This window comes from Notechis scutatus, chromosome 4, assembly GCF_049901735.1.
Source record: "Notechis scutatus isolate UNSWTSFEM ecotype Mainland chromosome 4, rNotScu1.2, whole genome shotgun sequence".
NCBI lineage: Eukaryota > Metazoa > Chordata > Lepidosauria > Squamata > Elapidae > Notechis > Notechis scutatus.
This window is the reverse complement of record NC_142012.1, coordinates 112,373,551-112,392,822: the sequence shown is the minus strand read 5'-3', so window position 1 is coordinate 112,392,822 and position 19,272 is coordinate 112,373,551. Positions and strand designations below refer to the sequence as shown.

Here is a 19,272-nt window from a genome sequence, read left to right as displayed (position 1 = left end):
TATCCTATCCTATCCTATCCTATCCTATCCTATCCTATCCTATCCTATCCTATCCTATCCTATTCTTATTGTGGTTCGGCAGCAGCCAGTGCAGACAGCAGCGGAATCGGACAGTGGGGAAGAATGGGGACCAATCAGGGACTCTGGAGAGGACTCAGACGAGGGTCCTGCATCCGATGCAGAGATGGGGCCAGGACCATGTGGGAGTGGGGTGCTGCCTTTGGAGCCTTCAGAGCCTGGCAGCAATGAGGCAGAGGACTCCTGGGAAGCCTGTTCCCAGTGCGCATGTGCACAGAGCTGCTAGAAGGCAAGAGCAGCTGGAACAAAAGGGGTGACTCGGGAATAAGGCTGAGAAGTGATTGCCCCTTCCATAAGGTATAAAGGTCAAGCCAAGATGACAATACCTTTGCAGGAAGCAAAGTAGTTCAATCGGTTCAGAGTCATTCTGGAAGCTCTTTGTACTTTGGTTGGGTTTTTTTGTACTTGGTTTTGTTTCTTTTCTGGTTCATTTCATACTTCAGTTTTTAGCAGCACTTCACAGAACTGAAAGGTGTGTGCTTATCTTGGGGGGCTGTCTGAGATTAATTCCAGCTGGGAATGAAAACAATTCCCAGCATTGCAATAAAATAAGTCTTGTTTTTAAAAGACGTATGTGCGTAATTATAGTTTGGATGCCTTGGTCAAAACAATTCTATTCATTTTAGGAGAAAGGCATTCAAGTTAAATTGTTCCACCACCCAACTCCCTAGAATGCTGTACCTTAACTTTGCTTTTTTAGGAGTCCTTGATGCTCTCTTGATTCTTTGCTTGTAGATGTTTAGTTACCCAATTTGGAACATCATCAATGCTTTTGAGTGTGGGGTTTGCTCCCTGTTTATATACAATAGTTTGTCCTGCCAGTATTGGTTGGGATATGGTTTTGTCCTTGGTAATTCCTTGATTAGGGTATTATTTTCTGCTTAGTTATTTATCTCATGTTAATTCCTGCTTAGCTGGGTGCTAGAGAAGATACGTTTCAGTATTTTTACCTTTTTTATTGTCTCCTTTGAATGGTGTGTATATGTGGTTTTCCCGAATTTATCTATTGATGGATGGTTTGTCTGAATACCAAGCTTTCAAGAATTTTGGATTTCTTTGGGAGTTTCTTTGTGTCTTCTGATTGCTAACTGATATTCATGGATTGTTTTGCAAAGTATGCTTTAAAAAAAAAAAAGCATTAATCCTGACACAGAGTTGCTTCCAGTCACCTGTTTTATTTCCCAAGAATGCTTATAAACTCTATGTGGGATGCAAAGAAGTCCTGTGGAAAAGATGATGCTAGAGATTGGCTTTGCCAGATGTCATTGCTTCGGGCACAAGGGAGTTAGTGGCAAGCATATTAATCTCAATAGTCTGTATGATGCCTATTAGAGGTGATTAAATTTAGAAATGATATTGAAGTGAAACAAGGTACAAAGATTGTGTTACTGCTGCTTATCATTGCTCAAACTGATTGGGCATCTAAGATAATGTAGATAAAGCAGAAACAGGCCTCTGGAGTTGGTTGACAATTATGCAGCCCAGCCTGTCCTTTGGTATCAATGTTGTATGAGGGGGTTTATCAGGGGGAAGAAATTCTTCATTGTTCAATAGATGAGGCACAAGATTTTGGATAATGCTCCCAGTTTGACTGGCAAATAGATGTATGTGTGTGTGCGCGCAAACACAGAGCACAGTTTTCCTGCATATGGCTGCTTCCTGTTATACAGATGGCTGTCTATGCAGCAACTGGCTATTCTGCTTATTTTTGGAACAAGAGGAGGAAGTGTTTATAGTTGCCCAGTAACTGTTGCACATCTTTATAATCAGAGTCCTAGAAATCCCCATCAGTCAGTTTATGATACTGAAAACAATGGGTATTGTAAAACATGTGCATACATGAATGTACCAAACAACAGCTGGAGCGTGTGTGTTTTGGAGAGAGACGGGGTATAAGGAAAATGAGAATTAGCTATAATAACAAACTTTAATAACAGAATCCTTTCTTTTTCTGCAGGAGGTGGAGGAAAGCGTAAAGGTAAAAGCAAAAAATGGAAGGAAATCCTGAAGTTTCCTCATATTAGCCAGTGTGAAGATCTTCGAAGAACAATAGGTACAAACTTGCTTTTTTCCCCCTTCCAAATGTTTGGTTTGAGAGCCTTATATCAAAGTAAAACAGCTTTGCTTTTTAATTTGGGAAATTTTACTAAATCAGGCCAATTCTATAGTCTTCAAAATGAACTTTTAAACTTTTTAATATCATTATTGCAAATAATAATCCAAAAATACTAGATGATGTATTGTTAGGCATAAGCAAAATCTGCTTCTGATTTGGAGGATTAACTTCCAGAAAACTACTGCACTATTCCTAAATTGAATGGATTATCATGTTCTGGGAGAGTTCCTGAAATACTAGAAGATTTTGTATAAACCTACTGTTCATATTGTCGTATTCATATATTTATTCATATGCTACTGTCTCAAAAAAAATATGTGCATTAAGGACAACAGTGGATGGCTTGGGCTAATATGGTTTGCCATTCACAGAGATTTAAAAAGAAAAATCTATTAATTTTCTATTAATTACATTTCTTAGTGCTTAATGAACATGGTGTTATCTGGGTATTTAATTTGCTTAACAATACAGATTCCATTCTTATTCTCCACCCTTTTTCTCCAACCACTGGTAAAATAAGTTCCATGTTTGATAATATTCTGTGTCTTCCTTCTGTTGATAAGATACTGATAAAAAAAATTAAGAAGGTATATGATTTTTTGCTAAATTTTAAAATGGAGGATGAACAAATAAAAGACATAATGGGGGGAAAAACTTTGGCTATAACATAGAATTAGAAAAATGGCAAAATTTATGGGAAAGGAACTATAGATTAACAATGTCAACTTCTTATAAAGAAAATCTATATAAAATGTTTTATAGATAGCATTTACCACCTGTTAGGTTAGCTAAAATGATTAAAAATATATCTAGCAAATGTTGGAAATGTAATCAAAAGACGAGCACATTTTATCATATGTGGTGGACTTCTGCTAAAACCAAAAAAAAAAAAAAAATGGACAAAAATACACAGAATGGCTAGAAAAGATAATAGGGAAACATGTAGATTTTAAATCTGAACTATTTTTATTAGGGATGATACCAGAAAAATATAATAAGAAAAGTATGTATTTAGTGTTACATGTCTTAACAGCAGCGCAATACTGAAAAGATGAAGAAACACCGCAAGATGAAGAGATAATAAGATACTAGACTGTGCAGAAATGGATAAACTTACATTAAAAATCAAACAGAAACACATAGAAATTGTTGAGCGAGCATACATGCATATATTGGTGTGTGTAAATTGTTTCAAGAGAAAGGTGTATACAGAAGAATAGCTTTTTTCTGGAATTTTAGATGAAACAGAACAGTTTGTCTTAAACTGGATGTTTTCTCAGCAGCTGGGCTTCTAGTTCCATTTACACATATATCACTGAAATTCTGGGCTCTATCTCTCTACATGGCTCTTTGGGAATAGATGTCACAATGTTTGAGGCGTTTGAACAGCAGGATCTCTGGCAACATCAAACTGCTTTTATCGACTTTTAAAAAAGTAGGCTTGTGCTTTTTGGCATATCTTGCCAAGCCCAGGGAGAAGTTCCCTGCCCCATTGAAGGGAGGGTAATGGTACTCAGGATGTCCACTGTTAACCTCTACTCCCATTGCTAGGAATCAGATGCCCTGCAATTTTTGTCACACAGAGTTAAACTGTAATAGAATTCTGTTGTATATGTAAGAAGAAAAATGTTTCTAAATATGGCAGACAAGAACCAGGTGGACATTCCAGACTTATCTCCTAAATGAATCATTATTCCAATCATTAAGGAGTTTGTGAAAAAGAAGAGCAAATCAGAGACTCTGCCTTAATGATCACTGGTACATGGGAAATAGAGTCCAATATTCTGGAACTCCTTTTTTCTGCATTAAATTTTTACTAAGACTTCAGTATGAATCTCATACGCAATGTATCTCATTTCTTGTCATCTACTGCTATTTGTTCCTTGACCAGGAAAAGGCTAAAAAGAGCAGAAGTGTCTGTCACTTTTATTGGGTTGGTAATCGGGAAGCCCATGTTGTCCCAGTTGGAGCTACTGCTTTCTGCTCCAGCTGAAGCCTGTCGCCATGTAAAAGGTCTGTTTGGAGATGTAGAGAAGCCATTGCATATCTGTGCTGACCATGATTCTCTATGTCTTCTGCTATGATTGATTGATGATGGGAACGATATTTTAATCCTTTTAAGGGACTCATGAGAATACAAGAAGGTCCACCCTCAATCTATAAGCCCTAATTTGAGAGGGGACCCATAAGAAGTGTTGGACTGTAGCTATGATGTTGCTTAAGAAGGAGGTAACCAGAAATCCCTGGTGGGATGCTCCAAACTGGGAATTTGGGAGACCATTAGGGGAGATCAAGAGAATAATGAATCAATGTCCAGTATGATAGGCAAAGAGAAATGTAGCAGGACTGTATTTCAGTAGCAATTCCAGGGAAATGGGAATCAGAAATTTGGTTCCCCTTTTCCAGCTCGGCAACCTTGCTTGGAGGTCATGGATCACATCTTCATAATCAGCATAAGCAATATAAATATCTTTTCTTTTGGGGCATTCACACTTAGAACTTTCTACCTCCAGAGGTTCACCCAGCATATTGTTCATAGCATTTTGAAAAGCAGGCAAAATTGCTCTTCTACCAAATTTTTAAATCCAAGTAATTGCTTAGGTGTCCATCTTGGGGGAAGAATTTTTAACTTTGTATATTGTTTTGCATTGTTTCAAGTTTTTTATTCTGCTATATTACACCCATATATTTATTTATATAAATAAGCCTACAGATTGCCGCACAACAGCAGTTCTCCCCTGCTTTATTTCTGATCACGGATGAAAGGATGGAGTTTATAGAAAATTTAAATATTGGAACAGTTCCTATGCACTAATGACTGGCATTACTCCAAACAGTTTATCAAGAAATATAATCATTTATATAGTGATACCCATAATGAGTTGGACTAAGATTTAGATATGCCACAAAACACTTGAGTTATGAGCTCCACTCAATAGAGATGTATTTAAAATAAGGTCAGAAAGATAATTGAAGCTTTTTACATCTAATTGCTCTTCTGGATGGAATTAATTAGAATTTATTTTAGATTCAGTGGGATACACACACACACACACACACACACACACAGAGAGAGAGAGAGAGAGAGAGAGAGACACAGTAAAGCAGCCAGAAAGTAATAGGCAAAAAATGTTAAAGACATGACATGTGCAGAAACTATAGCCATATCTACTTTACAGCAACGCCATTCAGTCCATCTTTCTATCCTTGCAAATTGCTTCTATCCTTTCCATAGATCATTTCATACACTGTGGTGTCTGTTAGTTTTTAATTTCTGTCCTCTTTTTGAGGAACTCGTCAGTTCCATCAAATCACAGCATTCTTGGTCTTCCCAAAAAGAGGAATGTTATCGTTCATAATTTGTTTTGCAGTTTGCTTTCCATTCATTGTTTCCACCTGATAAATTACCTCAAAGTTCTTGGTCAGGTCACTACTTTTTATCACTGAGAAAATAATTTCAATTAGCACTGTTACAATTAGTAACTAAATGTGAATATCCTGACTTTTATTAATTGAAGTAAAACAGTAAACCAACCCCTGCTTTGAAGTTTATAGTTATTTCCTTTGAAATGTTCAGAAAGACATATGGCTTGCATTACAAAGGAAAATTTCTACCTTTTCTACCTCTTGAATTAACAGAAATTAAGTTCTTGTGATTGGTTTCTGAGTACGTTAACACCATGAACAGAGAAGGAAATGCAAATTTAATGTCAGTGAGATGATTAAAGATAATTCTAATCTCATCTCTAAATATGTCTGATTGTGTTCTTGCCACCATGGGATGGGGGTGGGGTTTGGGGATCATTAAACTGTGGATTTTTATGTTGTACATCACCCAGTCACTTTGTTTGAGTAGGGTGGCTATATTTTATTTGTTTTATTTTATTTGTCAATCGCTTACAAGATAATAGGTATAAGTATAAACATGAGTAAGAATACAGGAAATAGGTACAAATAAATGGGGACAATAGAACAGGGACGGGAGGCATGATGGTGCACTTATGCACGCCCCTATATAAATTGTTTACCATATAAATGGTTTACTACATAAATACATTCTATGGCATTAAAAAAGAAAGAAAATCTTCTCTGACTTTCATAAAAATATCTTTTGTTTAGAGTCAGTTACTGGCTAGTACCATTTGCACTACTACTGTAGTGCTGGCCCTTTTATGACTTGTGGACTTCAACTCCCAGAATGCTGGCTGAGGAATTCTGGGAGTTGAAGTCCACAAGTCATAAAGGGGACATCATTCCCCACTTCTGCTCTAGTGTGAATAGGTCTATTTACTTATGTCTATAGTCTGCTTCCTTCATTGCATTCCTCTTCCCATCCAATAAAAGTACTTGTCTCATCTTGAAGCAGTTTTGATGTATGCGAAGTCTTCTAATCCTTGATTTTTGTAGGAAACTCTAATTGCCTACTAGTTATGGACCTATATTTTATCCTTCAGAGTGGGAGCAGACTTTCTCCAGCTGTCCTAAGAAGGCTTTGGGAAAAGAAGGTATATTTTCAACCACATTCCAGAATTTTGTATGTTTTGTATTTTTTTTTCACTTGGTGACCTCAGTCCAAAAACAGCATTGCTGGCTTTGCTTATCTCTTAAACATTTTATACTGGGAAATAATGGACAGATTTATAATTCACAACTTTGACCGGGAAAAGGCTGTATGTCACAAAAATTGGCACCTGATTAATAAACTCTAGTCTAGTCAGAGGTTTAAGGCAGTGGTGGGGAATGATGCTCTTTTATGCCTTGTGGACTTCAGGAGTTGAAGCCCACAAGGCATAAAAGGGCCATTATTCCAGTGGTAGGATTCAATTTTTTTTACTACTGATTCTGTGGGTGTGGGTTGGTGGGCTTGGTGGGCGTGGCAGGGGAAGGATACTGCAAAATCTCCATTCCTTCCTCATCCCACTAACCTGCTTTCCAGCTCCGTTCTCCTGTGCAGGGCAACAAAAGAAGACCCAGCCAATCAGCTGGAACTCAGGAGGCAGAGAATAGATAGGGGCAGGGGCAGTCAAAGGTGGTATTCCAAACTATTCAAAATTTCTGCTACCGGTTGTTAGGAATATAAGTCACCTAACAGCTATTTGGGTTGGAAATATATAAACCAGGATAGACATTTTAATACTGTATCTTTAAGAAAATGCAAAACTGTAATTAGGTGTGGTTTCTGAAACGGCCATAAGATGGAGCCAGAAACCTGGGTTGTTTAGTCTTAGTCTTAGTCTCAGAAGAGAGTGTGAGTCAGTCTCTGTTTCCTTCTGTTGGAGAGTATTGCCATTCCTCATAATTGACTGTTATTCTTTGATATGATGTAAGTCTGATACTGAACTGTTTTTGACACTGGACTTTATTATTGGATTATCCCTGGACTGAAAACTGACTGTTCTTACCTGGGAATAACTTTGGACTGCTTGTTTGAAATTTGCTTAAACTTTCTGGAAGTAAAAACCTACATTTACTGTACAGTGTATCTGTGTGCTGTGTGTGTATTATTCAAACACTTCTGTCAAATACATCTCCCTGTATGCGCTCATTCTCCTAATGGGGAATTACCTCAACACTGGTTCTCCGAACTACTCAAAATTTCCGCTACTGGTTCTCTGAACTACGCAAAATTTCCGCTACCGGTTCTCCAGAACTGGTCAGAATCTGTTGAATACCACCTCTGCATTATTCCCCACCCCTGGTGTAAGGCATTCACTTTGAAAGATGTTTCTGGGTGGAAGTGAGCTGTAAGAAATTAAATAATTCTTGATTTTATTACAGACTGAAACAAAGTATAAATAATAATATAATTTTATCTCTCTCAAGTTATAGCTTTTCATCCAGTCAAAAACAAACACACTTGGAACAAAAAATAGTTCACCAATGTTTGCAATCCTAGCAAAAGTTCACAGTATCTTCTTAAAATTTTAAAATACCTATGATACTGAATAGCAGTTTCCATACTAGTTAAAGTAGTATTTAATTAGTATAACTGAATATTATTATTATTATTTAGTTATTCTTGGATCTCTTCACTTTAAAATCTTGGAATCTGAAATATATTTTCCTTGAGTGTTGTCCTAGAGTTGGATGATATGTGATATATTTTCTGCCATTGAAGATTTGGATGGACTGCAATGGAAGCAATCAAGAGGATGGAAATGTACTCTCCCTCCTCCCACTTCATCCCACCACAGAAAATATGCAGAAAACTTAGTTAAGGGAACCTGAAACTGAAAAGAGGAAGATGCCTGAACTTGACAGCTTCCAGGACTTTACAGGGTCACAGGGGAAATGAGTCCAAATGATTTCAGTCTACATTCTTTTAATATAATTTATTTCACAAAGCTTAATCCATGGAGGACTAACTTGACAGCAGCAAAATAGAGGAAAAGCAAACAAGTTTTTGCTCTTTCAAAAGGATAGGCGAATCTCCCACACAACATAGAATTAGATCATCCGTGTTTGACATGTTTGTGCAATCAAAGGCCAGCACTACCACTATTGAGTTAAATACTTGGTTTCATTTATGTTTGAAAGTCATAAATTTTCTGCAGTGAATTCCCAGGCACGTGTTACTTAAATAAAATTATGTTTGCTGAATTTGTTCCAAAATACATTACAATCACAAGGTACCATAGAAAAATTCTTTTAAGACAGTTTTACTTATTTATTTGCATTCTTGATACTTTTAGTTTGGTTGTAGACCAGCACAAAGCAAATAACATAACAATCATTCCAATATAAAGGCAGAAGAAGTAAAATATTGTATGAATAAAATAAAATTTGTTTTATTATATATATATTTGCATGGAATTAAAATATATATAAAGTAAAAAGCCAAGAAAAAAAACCCCCTATAAAACATGTTACAAAGTGTGAATGCTACAAATGGTTAAATTAAATAACTATAGATAAATAACTATAGATAAATAACAATTATTGTAAACTATAAACCTTTATAACAGTTTATCCTGACTTTTTGAAGTACTATTAGGATTTGATTTGATTTTAGTTAAGTGCAATCATAATCCAACCAACTCAAAGAAATATAATAACAAGGTAAAGTATAACGGCACTGGAGTGATCTGTGTTTATTTAAGGGGCGAAAAAAGAAAAGAAAGGATTATGAGATATATTCGCTAATGGTAATCTAGACAGGGTTCTGCATACCTTACTGTGTTCAGTTGTAGCCCAGATACAGAACCAGCCTACACAATATTTATTACTGAAAAGGATAGGAAATTGGCAGTCTGGGTACTTCAGGGTCTATCACAGTCTTACTGATAATACAACAGTAACATTATTTCATATTATCTTTCAGATGAATAGGCTGTGTGTTTGCACACTGTGCTCAGACAGAGGGCTTTTAGCAAATAATTAATTGAACTGTCATTCAATTAAGTTCGAAAGATATGTTTGTATCTCTTATTTTATTCAGAAAATTATGGAAGACCTGCTTGTTTTTCCATGCCTTGGGGAGAGGGTAATTGTGCCAGCTTCTTTTTGTTCTGCTTTGTTTTGTTTTACTTTGATGTGATTTGTATTTGTATTTTGCTGTTCTGATCTTTTGTATTCTTTTTATATGTTGACATTAACCCAGAGTCATTTGGGAGTCAGGTGTCCAGTGGTGGGATACAATTTTTTTTTTTTACTACCGGTTCTGTGGGTGTGGCTTGGTGGGCATGGCAGGGGAAGGATAGTATAAAATCTCCAGTCAGAGGTGGTATTTGCTGGTTCTCCGAACTACTCAAAATTTCCACTACTGGTTCTCCAGAACTGGTCAGAACCTGCTGAATACCACCTCTGCAGGTGTCCTAATATAAAATTTATTAAATAAATTAATAAGGTCAACTTAACTAAATAAACAATGATCAACTTACAAATAGCAGAGACAAAAAAAGAAAGGTCTCCATATGTGTCTATCTGGTATTAATCCCAGATCTTCTTCAGAAAAGATTTGCACTGGGAGTTCTGCCAGGCCCACTAGGTAAATCAGATGAGAAAATCAACTGTGCAGTAAAGACTAGAACCATCTTTTATTGATAAAGGTTATGCTAACAGAATCTTAATTGTGCTTGACTGCCCTCCTTCTTATACCTTTGACTTAGGGAGAAATCTACCTAAGCTGCTTTTGAATATTATCTTACTTCCCAGGATTTCCCAGATTTCAACTGTCTTTGCTAAGCAATGGTTCTTGCGTATTGGTTCTATTTATCTCTTGCTCTCTACAGAATCTATTTTGTTGTTTCTCCATATTGTTTCCCTATATCTCATTTCCTCTGGGAGGTCCCATGGCCCATGTGGTTGTCCTAATATTTATTTGGGGGACATAAAAATAGTAGTGATTAGAAAAATGTCTGTGGAGATTCTCAGTCATTCAGGTCATGATTGTCCGAAAGGGGCAACTGGACTTTCTTTTTCTGAAAACAAAGGGAAAACAAAGTCCAGTTGCCTTTTGAAAAAGCACATTTGGGACAGTGATTAGAAAATTGCTTTTTCCATTTGTGGCAATTTAGATTTCGTGATGAAAAGATTATCCAATCCTAGAGGCCTTGCTCACTTTGGCTGTTATGGGATGTAGTGAGGAGGGAGGGAGTACATTCCAGAGGACTAAGACTGAAGCAACTCAATCTGGATATTATGTGTGTGGGAATGAAGAAGGCAGCCTTTCCCACATAAGTTCACAGAGTATATTATAGATGGGGATGGTAAAGTTCTCAGTCTGGCAAGATTTTGTTTATAGGTATGAAACAATAAAAAAGTCACCTTGGAAGAATTGCCACGTTTCATTCTTGGATTTGGGCCTGTCATTGGCTCAGAGATTATTTTGTGTAATTATACCTCTGTTCAGTTATATGTTGAATTCTGGCCCCTGGCTTTCTTTTCTGGTAGTACCACAAGATCTTGAATCACTTAATAGTCATTGGGCTACAAAGACTTTCTTCTTTGTGGCCTGTTTATTTCTGTCCACCTCCGGTCCTGCAGATGTTGAATCATAACCTAGTAAATAATAATGTTTTTTTTTTCTTCCGTTCAATTGTGCCCAATTTTCACAAACTCTCTGAATAAGTCCTTGCAATTTTCTTGGCAAAGTTTTTAGAAGTGGCTAACTATTGCTTCCTTCCTAGGACTGAAAGAAAGTTGATTTTGTTGGCCTAAAGTAGAACTAGAACTTGTGGTCTTCTGTTTTCTAGCTTGATGCTTTAACCACTACACCAAACTGGCTCTTAATAATGTAATAAAGTGGCATAAATATATCATTATACATCTCAAGTATTAATCCCACATTTTGTGACATGTACCCAAGTGATTCTGTTAGTTGAAATTGGGGCAGAAAAATACTTTTATAAATGTTATTAGTTTTGTTCGCTGGGGCTTATCTAGCAAGACTGAGCAGTTAATACTTCCTTCTTATGGTCAGCTACAATTTCAACAATTATTTCTTTTTTCTTCCCCCACCCATCCCCCAGTGCAAAAATGTAACAGCAAACCATGGAGAACCAAAAGAAAGAAGCAAAAAAACATGCACACACGTATCATAAAAATAGTAAACAAAATAAAAATATCACACTGGTTATGGGAGTTCACTCTAGCTGAGGGATTGCTGAAAAACTCAGATTTTTCAAGCTTTCACAAAGGACAGGAGAGTCAGGGCTGGGCCAACCTTGGTGGAGACACTATATTCTTGCCACTTGGAGATGCATATACTTTTACTTTCTATGCACATCATTGGAGGCCACAGCTGTGTACAAGCACACAAACCTTTCGCTTCACTCAAATAATAATATAAGCAAAAAACTCTAGGGTTTGGTGAGGTATGCTGCCTGTTGATCTCTTTGACATTTGGCCAAACTAAGAGAACCTCGCTCTCCTCCCCAACTAATGAAATATCTCTGTACTTTTCCCTATACCACCCACTGTCCTACCCCTAGCAGATTTTGATCTAGGTTATAGTCCACCTTGAACAAGATACAGCTGGATACGAGAAGCTTCACAAATTCCTTGATGGAGCTCTTCCTGTTACAAAGTTAGCTTAATAAATCAATGAAATGTTTAATTGTATACCAGAATTAGAGACCAAAACATACAATGACTTTTATTCCTGTTTTATACATTTCAAGTCCTGGTGTTAACAGTTTCTCTCTTTCTCTTTCTCTCTCTCAATTATCTCATTTCTGGGTTTTTCTGCTCTTATGTGTCATTATACCTTGGCTTGTAAAGGACCACACCTAGAGGAGAGTTCCTAATCCCATTGCCATTAAAGCCAATGTGGTATTGAGGTTTTTCTATTTCATATAATTAAGGGGTTGGTTGCCAATTTAATTTGCCAAATGACTTCACAAATTTCTCTTCAAGGGACAAAACATCCTGTAAGTTTAAGTTTAAAAATCTAAAATAATTTATATTATATGATTCAATAATGCATTTACTAGTGAGGTTATATTTTTAACTGTGAGAATAATCACACATCATTTAATTAGAAATAGTATATTGTAACAGGCATTACTTAAATATAAACAATTTCTGGATATCTACAATAGCTGGAAGTTCAAACATTGATTACAAATACAGTTGGGATTTTGGTACATTTCTATTATGGAACATTGAAAAGAAATCTTCATGTCAAGGGTTTTGGGGTGGAGCTTTAATTAGAATTGCATTCCTGAAAGCAACATATTTAGATAGAGATTATCAGCAAGTTAACTGGCAAAAGGAACTGGAAGCAAGCTATGTCTTGAGGTTATTTATTGTTTTTGCATTTGAAATACTAGATGCTTCCAGATGGAGACGTGCAGTGCTTCAGTCAAAAAACATTGCACAACTATTTTGATTCTTTTCGTAGTAAGTTTTTTTTTTTTTAAAGGAAGAAGCCATGGAAAAACATGAGAGAATGGGGATTACAATATGAAAATATCTGAATCCTTGTTTTTATTATCAGACTGGGATCCCACATTTCTCTCAGGACACAAAGCAGTGTACAAAGCAGTTTACAAAACATTCCTTCCTCCCTCATCACAATAGCTACACGAGCCAGTTTAGACTGAGAGAAACAATTGGTCAAAAATCAGCTTTCATGGCCAAGAGCAGACCAGAAAACCTTCTCCAATGCAAACCAAATACATTAACCACTGTGTTCCAAAGGAAAAAGAGGGATCAAACAGGCCATCTATGTTAAAATGGAACATTCCTCTCTCAACAGAGGGGAAGGAATACAATACCACCCATATCCTGTCTACAACACAGTTCTTTCAGCAGTCCCAAGAAGGCTACACACATCCATTTGCACTCTGATTTAGGTGATTTTGAGGATACAGATAAATCCCCAAGTGGCCTCAATAACTCTCAGAGATGAGAGGTCCTTAGTGATCTCTGAGCTTGTTTGTTTTGTTGCAGACATTTCATTACCCAAACTAGGTAACACCGTCACTGCTAGTGCTACTGACTAGCACTGATAATGTTACCTAGTTTGGATAGTGAAATGTCTGCAAGAAAACAAGCAAGCTCATTTCAATCCTGAGCTACAAATATTCTCCTTTATTGAAACCCTCAGAGTGCTAATGACTGACCTTCAGAGTATTAATGACCAGATGACTGCAAAGAGAATAGACTCCTTCTATTCTCCACCATTCAGTCAGAAATGAAGATGCTTCTTGTATGAAAAGTAAAATGTTTTCAAAAGGAAAAAAAACCAAGAAAATCCAGTTGCCTTTTAAAAAACGCCTTTGGGACAACCATGACCTGGATCACGGGTGTCAAACTTGCGCGTCACGTTGCCATCACGTGACATTTTGTAACGTTTTCCCTATTCATGGAGTTGGAATGGGCGTGGCCTGACCATGATGCATCCGGCCCCCAGGCTGCCAGTTTGATGCCCCTGATCCTGCATGAATGAGACATCTATAGACATTTAGCCACTGTGCCACACTAGGCTCTCTCATAAGATTCTGGGAATGAGATATGATTGCCCAAGAAACACCTTGGCTGAAAATATCTCTGTTTGAATGTAATGAATTTTGCATCAAGGCATATATCATAAATGCTAAAGGGAACTTTTTCCTCTTGGACGTGATTTGGGAGTGTTTATTTGCCATAGTTTTCAGCATATTGTCTACTAAATGTTTATACATTTTATAAATGTATTTTAATGCAGTGATCCCCAACCTTTTTATGCCGCGGCCCGGTACCGGCATCAGCTGGGCGCCGCGACCCGTGCCGGCATCAGCTGGGCGCCGCCATCTTTTTTGATGAAAAGTGCTTCCGTGATGTCACCGAAGCACTTTTTCATCAAAAAATGGCGGCGCAAGCCTCGGTGAGCTTTTCGGTAGAAATGGCTTTCTACCCGGAAAAGCTCACCGAGCGCTAGCGCCGCCATCTTTTTGATGAAAAAGTGCTTCCGGTGAGCTTTCTACCGGAAAAGCTCACCGGAAGCACTTTTTCATCAAAAGATGGCGGCACCCAGCAACCAGCGCCGGTAGGAGTTGTTCCGGACCGGTGCACGTCCGCGGACCAGTGGTTGGGAACCCCTGTTTTAATGCATATCTCATTTCCCAGCAATGGTCCCAAACTAGTTTTACAAAACTGCAAACTGGATATGATTCAACAGAGCCTTTATAGTATCTTAGTTGGAAAACAGACCGAAAATTAATTCCAGTGGGGAAACCAAATCTTCCTAGACTTACAGGATGATTCTATAAAATCTATACAATTTCATAAGCCTTTTAGTGTACAGAACCATCAGACAGGACTGACAGTGAAGCATCTTCGAGTAGAGAAATGCAGAGAAAGCCTTGAAAAAGAATGATAAAGACAACTCACTCCTGAGAAAGGAGAGAATGCGAGGAACAGACTTCACACACACACACCTACCCCCTACCCCACCAGCCCACCTCGTCCTGTCCAGTTCTGTTTGGTATGAAAGAGAGCAGAGAGAAATGCCAGCAGACTTTTGGGATTCTTTTTATTATACCCTACGACAATAAAGAATTCCTGTAATCCTTGCAATGTTTTATTTCCTGATCGGGCCTATCTCAAAGATCTGACAACATATGACCTTTCTGTTTCTTCTTAGATTCTTCTACCAGTATTTCTTTCTTCAGCCTAGCTCTGGGAATATAGAAAAAAGGTGCTTTGTGTCCTCCTAATTAAAGCTCAAAATTTCAAAAGCACTGGATTTAACAAATCTTGGGCCAAGTCTAAAACACAAGATATAATTGTGTAACTGTTACACCCAGTTTAAAGAGTTTAAATGAGTCTTATTTTTGGGAAAAGGGAAGAAATCACACATACATGTCCTAATAAAATTAAGCCAGTCCACTTTCCTAGAACTCAAGATATTTGTATGAAATGGCTTGACATCGCCCTCCCCTTTCTGTGAGTCAAACCCATATTTCCTCACACCTCCTCACACTTCCTCAGTAGTTATATTTTCTCATCATTTTATCCTGTGATCATCTCCAATATCTCAGAATGCTCTTATCGGTTCACCATTAGTTGATCTTGTCTACCATTTTCACTGCTTAAAATGTTACCTTGGCTTCAACTTGTGTTGGTATGCTCTTTCGAGTTTCTTTTATGCTTGTTTGTTTGTATTGCTTCCCTGCTGTTTATCCAACTCTATAAAAGTCATAGGGAGTAGAGAGATTTCTAGCTGGCTAGCAAGAAACCTAGTTTTTGAATAAGTTTTTTTTTTCCTGTGTGACTGGTCTATTAGGGCAACCTGGTCTTCCCAAATATGGGACAGAGCATACTGCTTCTGCTTTCGCCTTTAAGCCCCAGTCCAGGAGCTTTCACAAGCAGTTGTTTTCGTGACAAACTATTTTTGTGTTGAATTTTATATTTTACCCACAAAGAAATAAAGGTTTTTACAGTTTTTGAATGTTCAGGTTGGACATACATTCTTTAACATTACCAACAGCAGTAATCTATGTGCAGATGGAATGGTCGAACCTGTCCTTAATTTTGAAAACAAAGGTAGGCGCTTTTTAATGTAGACAAAAGTTAAGCTATAAAAAGGCAGACCTGACTGTTTTGGAAACATTAAAGGAACCACTTCCTTATGTCTGAGCTATTTGACTCTGGCCGTGAGTGTAAACCACAAAAGTTTAATTTGTAGTGTGCCACAAATGTCTTCACTGATTTATTAGACAGCTTTGGTAGAATTTTTTATGCATTTTCAAAATAGTTTTGCTTAGAATGTTGAGGTTATACTTTATTTGCACTGATTTTATGTAGGCAATGATAATATATTCAGTTTCATGTAAACATTTTGAAATTACATTTGTTGTATCATTGAGGTCTTCCATTATGGTTTTATATTAGTAGCAGATATTTCCCAGACTCTTTGCTGAGTGCTTGCTGCCTGCTACTATTTCCCTGAAAAATTGTTCTAAAAAAGTGTGAAATCACAAAAATCTCATAAAATAAAGCACAAAAGTGCAGCAGTAGAGAACTGAAAGCACCAAAACCTTTCCATAGGCAAAAGTATTTCCAGTAAATGAAAGGCCAAGTTGAATACAACCTAGGGAAATACCTGTTTCAATACCTTTGTTTTCCCACATTCAGAGTATAAATTAAATGGAAGTTCTTATTTATTTATTTAAAAGATTTAACTGGCCACTCCTATTAAGCAACTCTGTGTGTCTCATAACAACAATAAAAGCAGTAGCTATAAAACAATAAAACAGGAAAATGATCCAACAGAAACAAAACTCCTGTGCATTACTCATCCTCCCAGGATGCCCTCAGCATCATGATTCTGGATTCATATGTATCCTTTTTCTAAAAGTGTTCTTATTTGGAGACTCTTTTACTTAAAATAAATATGGTCCAGACAGACAGCCATGCCAGAAAAGAATAAATTGGTTTTTCAGAAATTGATGGGTATTGAGTAGGATAGGATAGGATAGGATAGGATAGGATAGGATAGGATAGGATAGGATAGAATAGAATAGAATAGAATAGAATAGAGAGTTGGAAAGGACTTTGGAAGTCTTCTAGTCCAACCCCCTGCTCAGGCAGGAAACCCTATACTATTTCAGACAAATGATTGTCCAATCTCTTCTTAAAAACCTCCAGTGTTTGATCACCCACAATTTCTGGAGGCAAGTCATTCTACTGATCAATTGTTCTAACTGTCAGGAAAATTCTCCTTAGTCCTAGGTTGCTTCTCTCCTTGATTAGTTTCCACCCATTGCTTCTTGTCCTGCCCTCAGGTGCTTTGGAGAATAGTTTGACTCCCTCTTCTTTGTGGTAGCCCCTGAGATATCAGAACACTGCTATCATGTCACTCCTAGTCCTTCTTTTAATCAAACTAGACATAGCCAATCCGAGTAACCGTTCTTTATATGTTTTAGCCTCTACTCCCCTAATCATCTTTGTTGCTCTTCTCTGCACTCTTTCTAGAGTCTTAACATCTTTCTGTCTATGTGTCACATCTAAGAGGCTGCTGCAATCCCAATCAGCAGTTTACCGTGATAAAAATACACAACAAAAATACACAATGAAAACATCCCACAATCTAGCATTGATATTGCATTGAATCCAAATAAAACTATAAATCTATAAACCCAGACAAGATGAAATCACAGGCCAAATGTCTTCCAGAAGAACTCAGTTTTGATTGTTTCAGGAAGTAGTCCCAGTGGGATTCAGCCTGAAAGTCCACTCAGAGGCTACTCCAAAGAAGCAGCATTGCCTCTGGAAATGAGCCCCTCTCTGCTTCTTAAGGGTAGAGCCATTGGCAGCTTCTCCCAGGTAGATCAAATTCCAATGTGAGAATATGGTCCAAGCCCCGGAGAGGTTTATAGATCAGCACTAACCCTTTAAGTTGCACCCCTACAAGAACAATGGGGCTGGAAAGTATAGTGCAGCATTTTCTTTTTAAAAAGTATTTGAAGTCTATGAAGGGGGGAAAATGAGCCAGGCCAATATGATCCCTTGAAAAGTAGAACAGACTGCAAAACTCAAAATATCTGAAATTGGTACAATGAATATCATTTTGCAGGTTTTTTTTTTCTTTTTGCATTTGACATTTTGAACATGTGATTTAATCATGGTTTGGCTGATTGTGGAAAACGGGGAAGAAAATGTTCCTGGCTTTTTGGCAGAAGAGAAAGTGACAACCTTCCCAACACCCTCATTTCCTTTAGTTTAAGAGCTGACTTTCAGAGTTGTCATCATATCGTTAATGAGTCCAAATGAGAACATCATTGCACCAAGGAGCTGAAAATTCAGGGAGAAGGAATGGTGAAAACCAGCCACTTTATTTGTTTCTTACTTGTCCCAACTATGTCCAAGAAGAAAATTGTGACATAACTTCAATTTCACCCCATGTGATGACCCGGGGGGGGGGGTACAAAATAAACATAGTCACAAAAAACCGGTGAAGCCTCTTTTATTCCTTCACTTTGCTTCCAATCTCCAAATATCCTTGACTGAAGACAAAAAAATCCCACACAAACAGTTACAAGAAGGACGAAAAAAGCAACATAAACCAGGCAAGAGGACGTCCACAGATAACAGACTGGGAAGGATGCCAAACTCGGAGAGGAACCATAAACTAGAGATATTTCCATGCTTTGTTTCCAGCGTTCACCCGTACGCATGTCTGTCCTCTTATTCAGTTGTCACAGCTGCAGCTCATGAAGAAGATCAAGGCCCTCTTCTCCCAAGTAGACCACATCTCTCCCTTATTCTCTCCTTCCTGAATGCCCTAGGATGGAGTGGGCCTGGGTCCTCTGACTGCTCAGCCGGCCTCTGCCCTTTCCCAGCCTCCTCCACATCCTCCAGAGCCACACTTCCACTCCCTGTCAGCTGTTCCTCCTCTCCCTCAGAGTCAGTCTCCACCAGGGGCATGACACCCCACAAAAAATGTCACTCAATGGTCTGTATCACATCTGGGGATGATTGGGATCAGTTACCCTCTTACAATTGCAAAACAATTAAATTGTGGTCTGTTCAGTTTACTCTCTGTGGACCTTCTAGAAAAAGCCAAGCCATTGAGGTTTCGTCTGGGTGCTTTTCTTTATGTGGTAAAACAAGTATTTTGGACAAATTATTTTTTGAGTGTTTGGACAAGA

At 37.7% G+C, this 19,272-nt stretch overlaps 1 protein-coding gene across 2 annotated transcripts in view; it reads left to right on the top strand.

Moving 5' to 3' along the window:
* Nucleotides 1-19,272, top strand: part of GRK5 (G protein-coupled receptor kinase 5) — a 163,590-nt gene that overhangs the window by 51,454 nt on the left and 92,864 nt on the right. Inside the window, exons 2-3 of one of the 2 annotated variants that reach the window (XM_087964447.1) lie at nt 2,036-2,131; nt 6,649-6,699. In XM_087964447.1, the coding sequence (XP_087820573.1) occupies nt 2,036-2,131; nt 6,649-6,699 (147 nt within the window). The remainder of the gene's footprint in view (nt 1-2,035; nt 2,132-6,648; nt 6,700-19,272) is intronic. The other variant, XM_026669832.2, reaches the window with a different exon arrangement.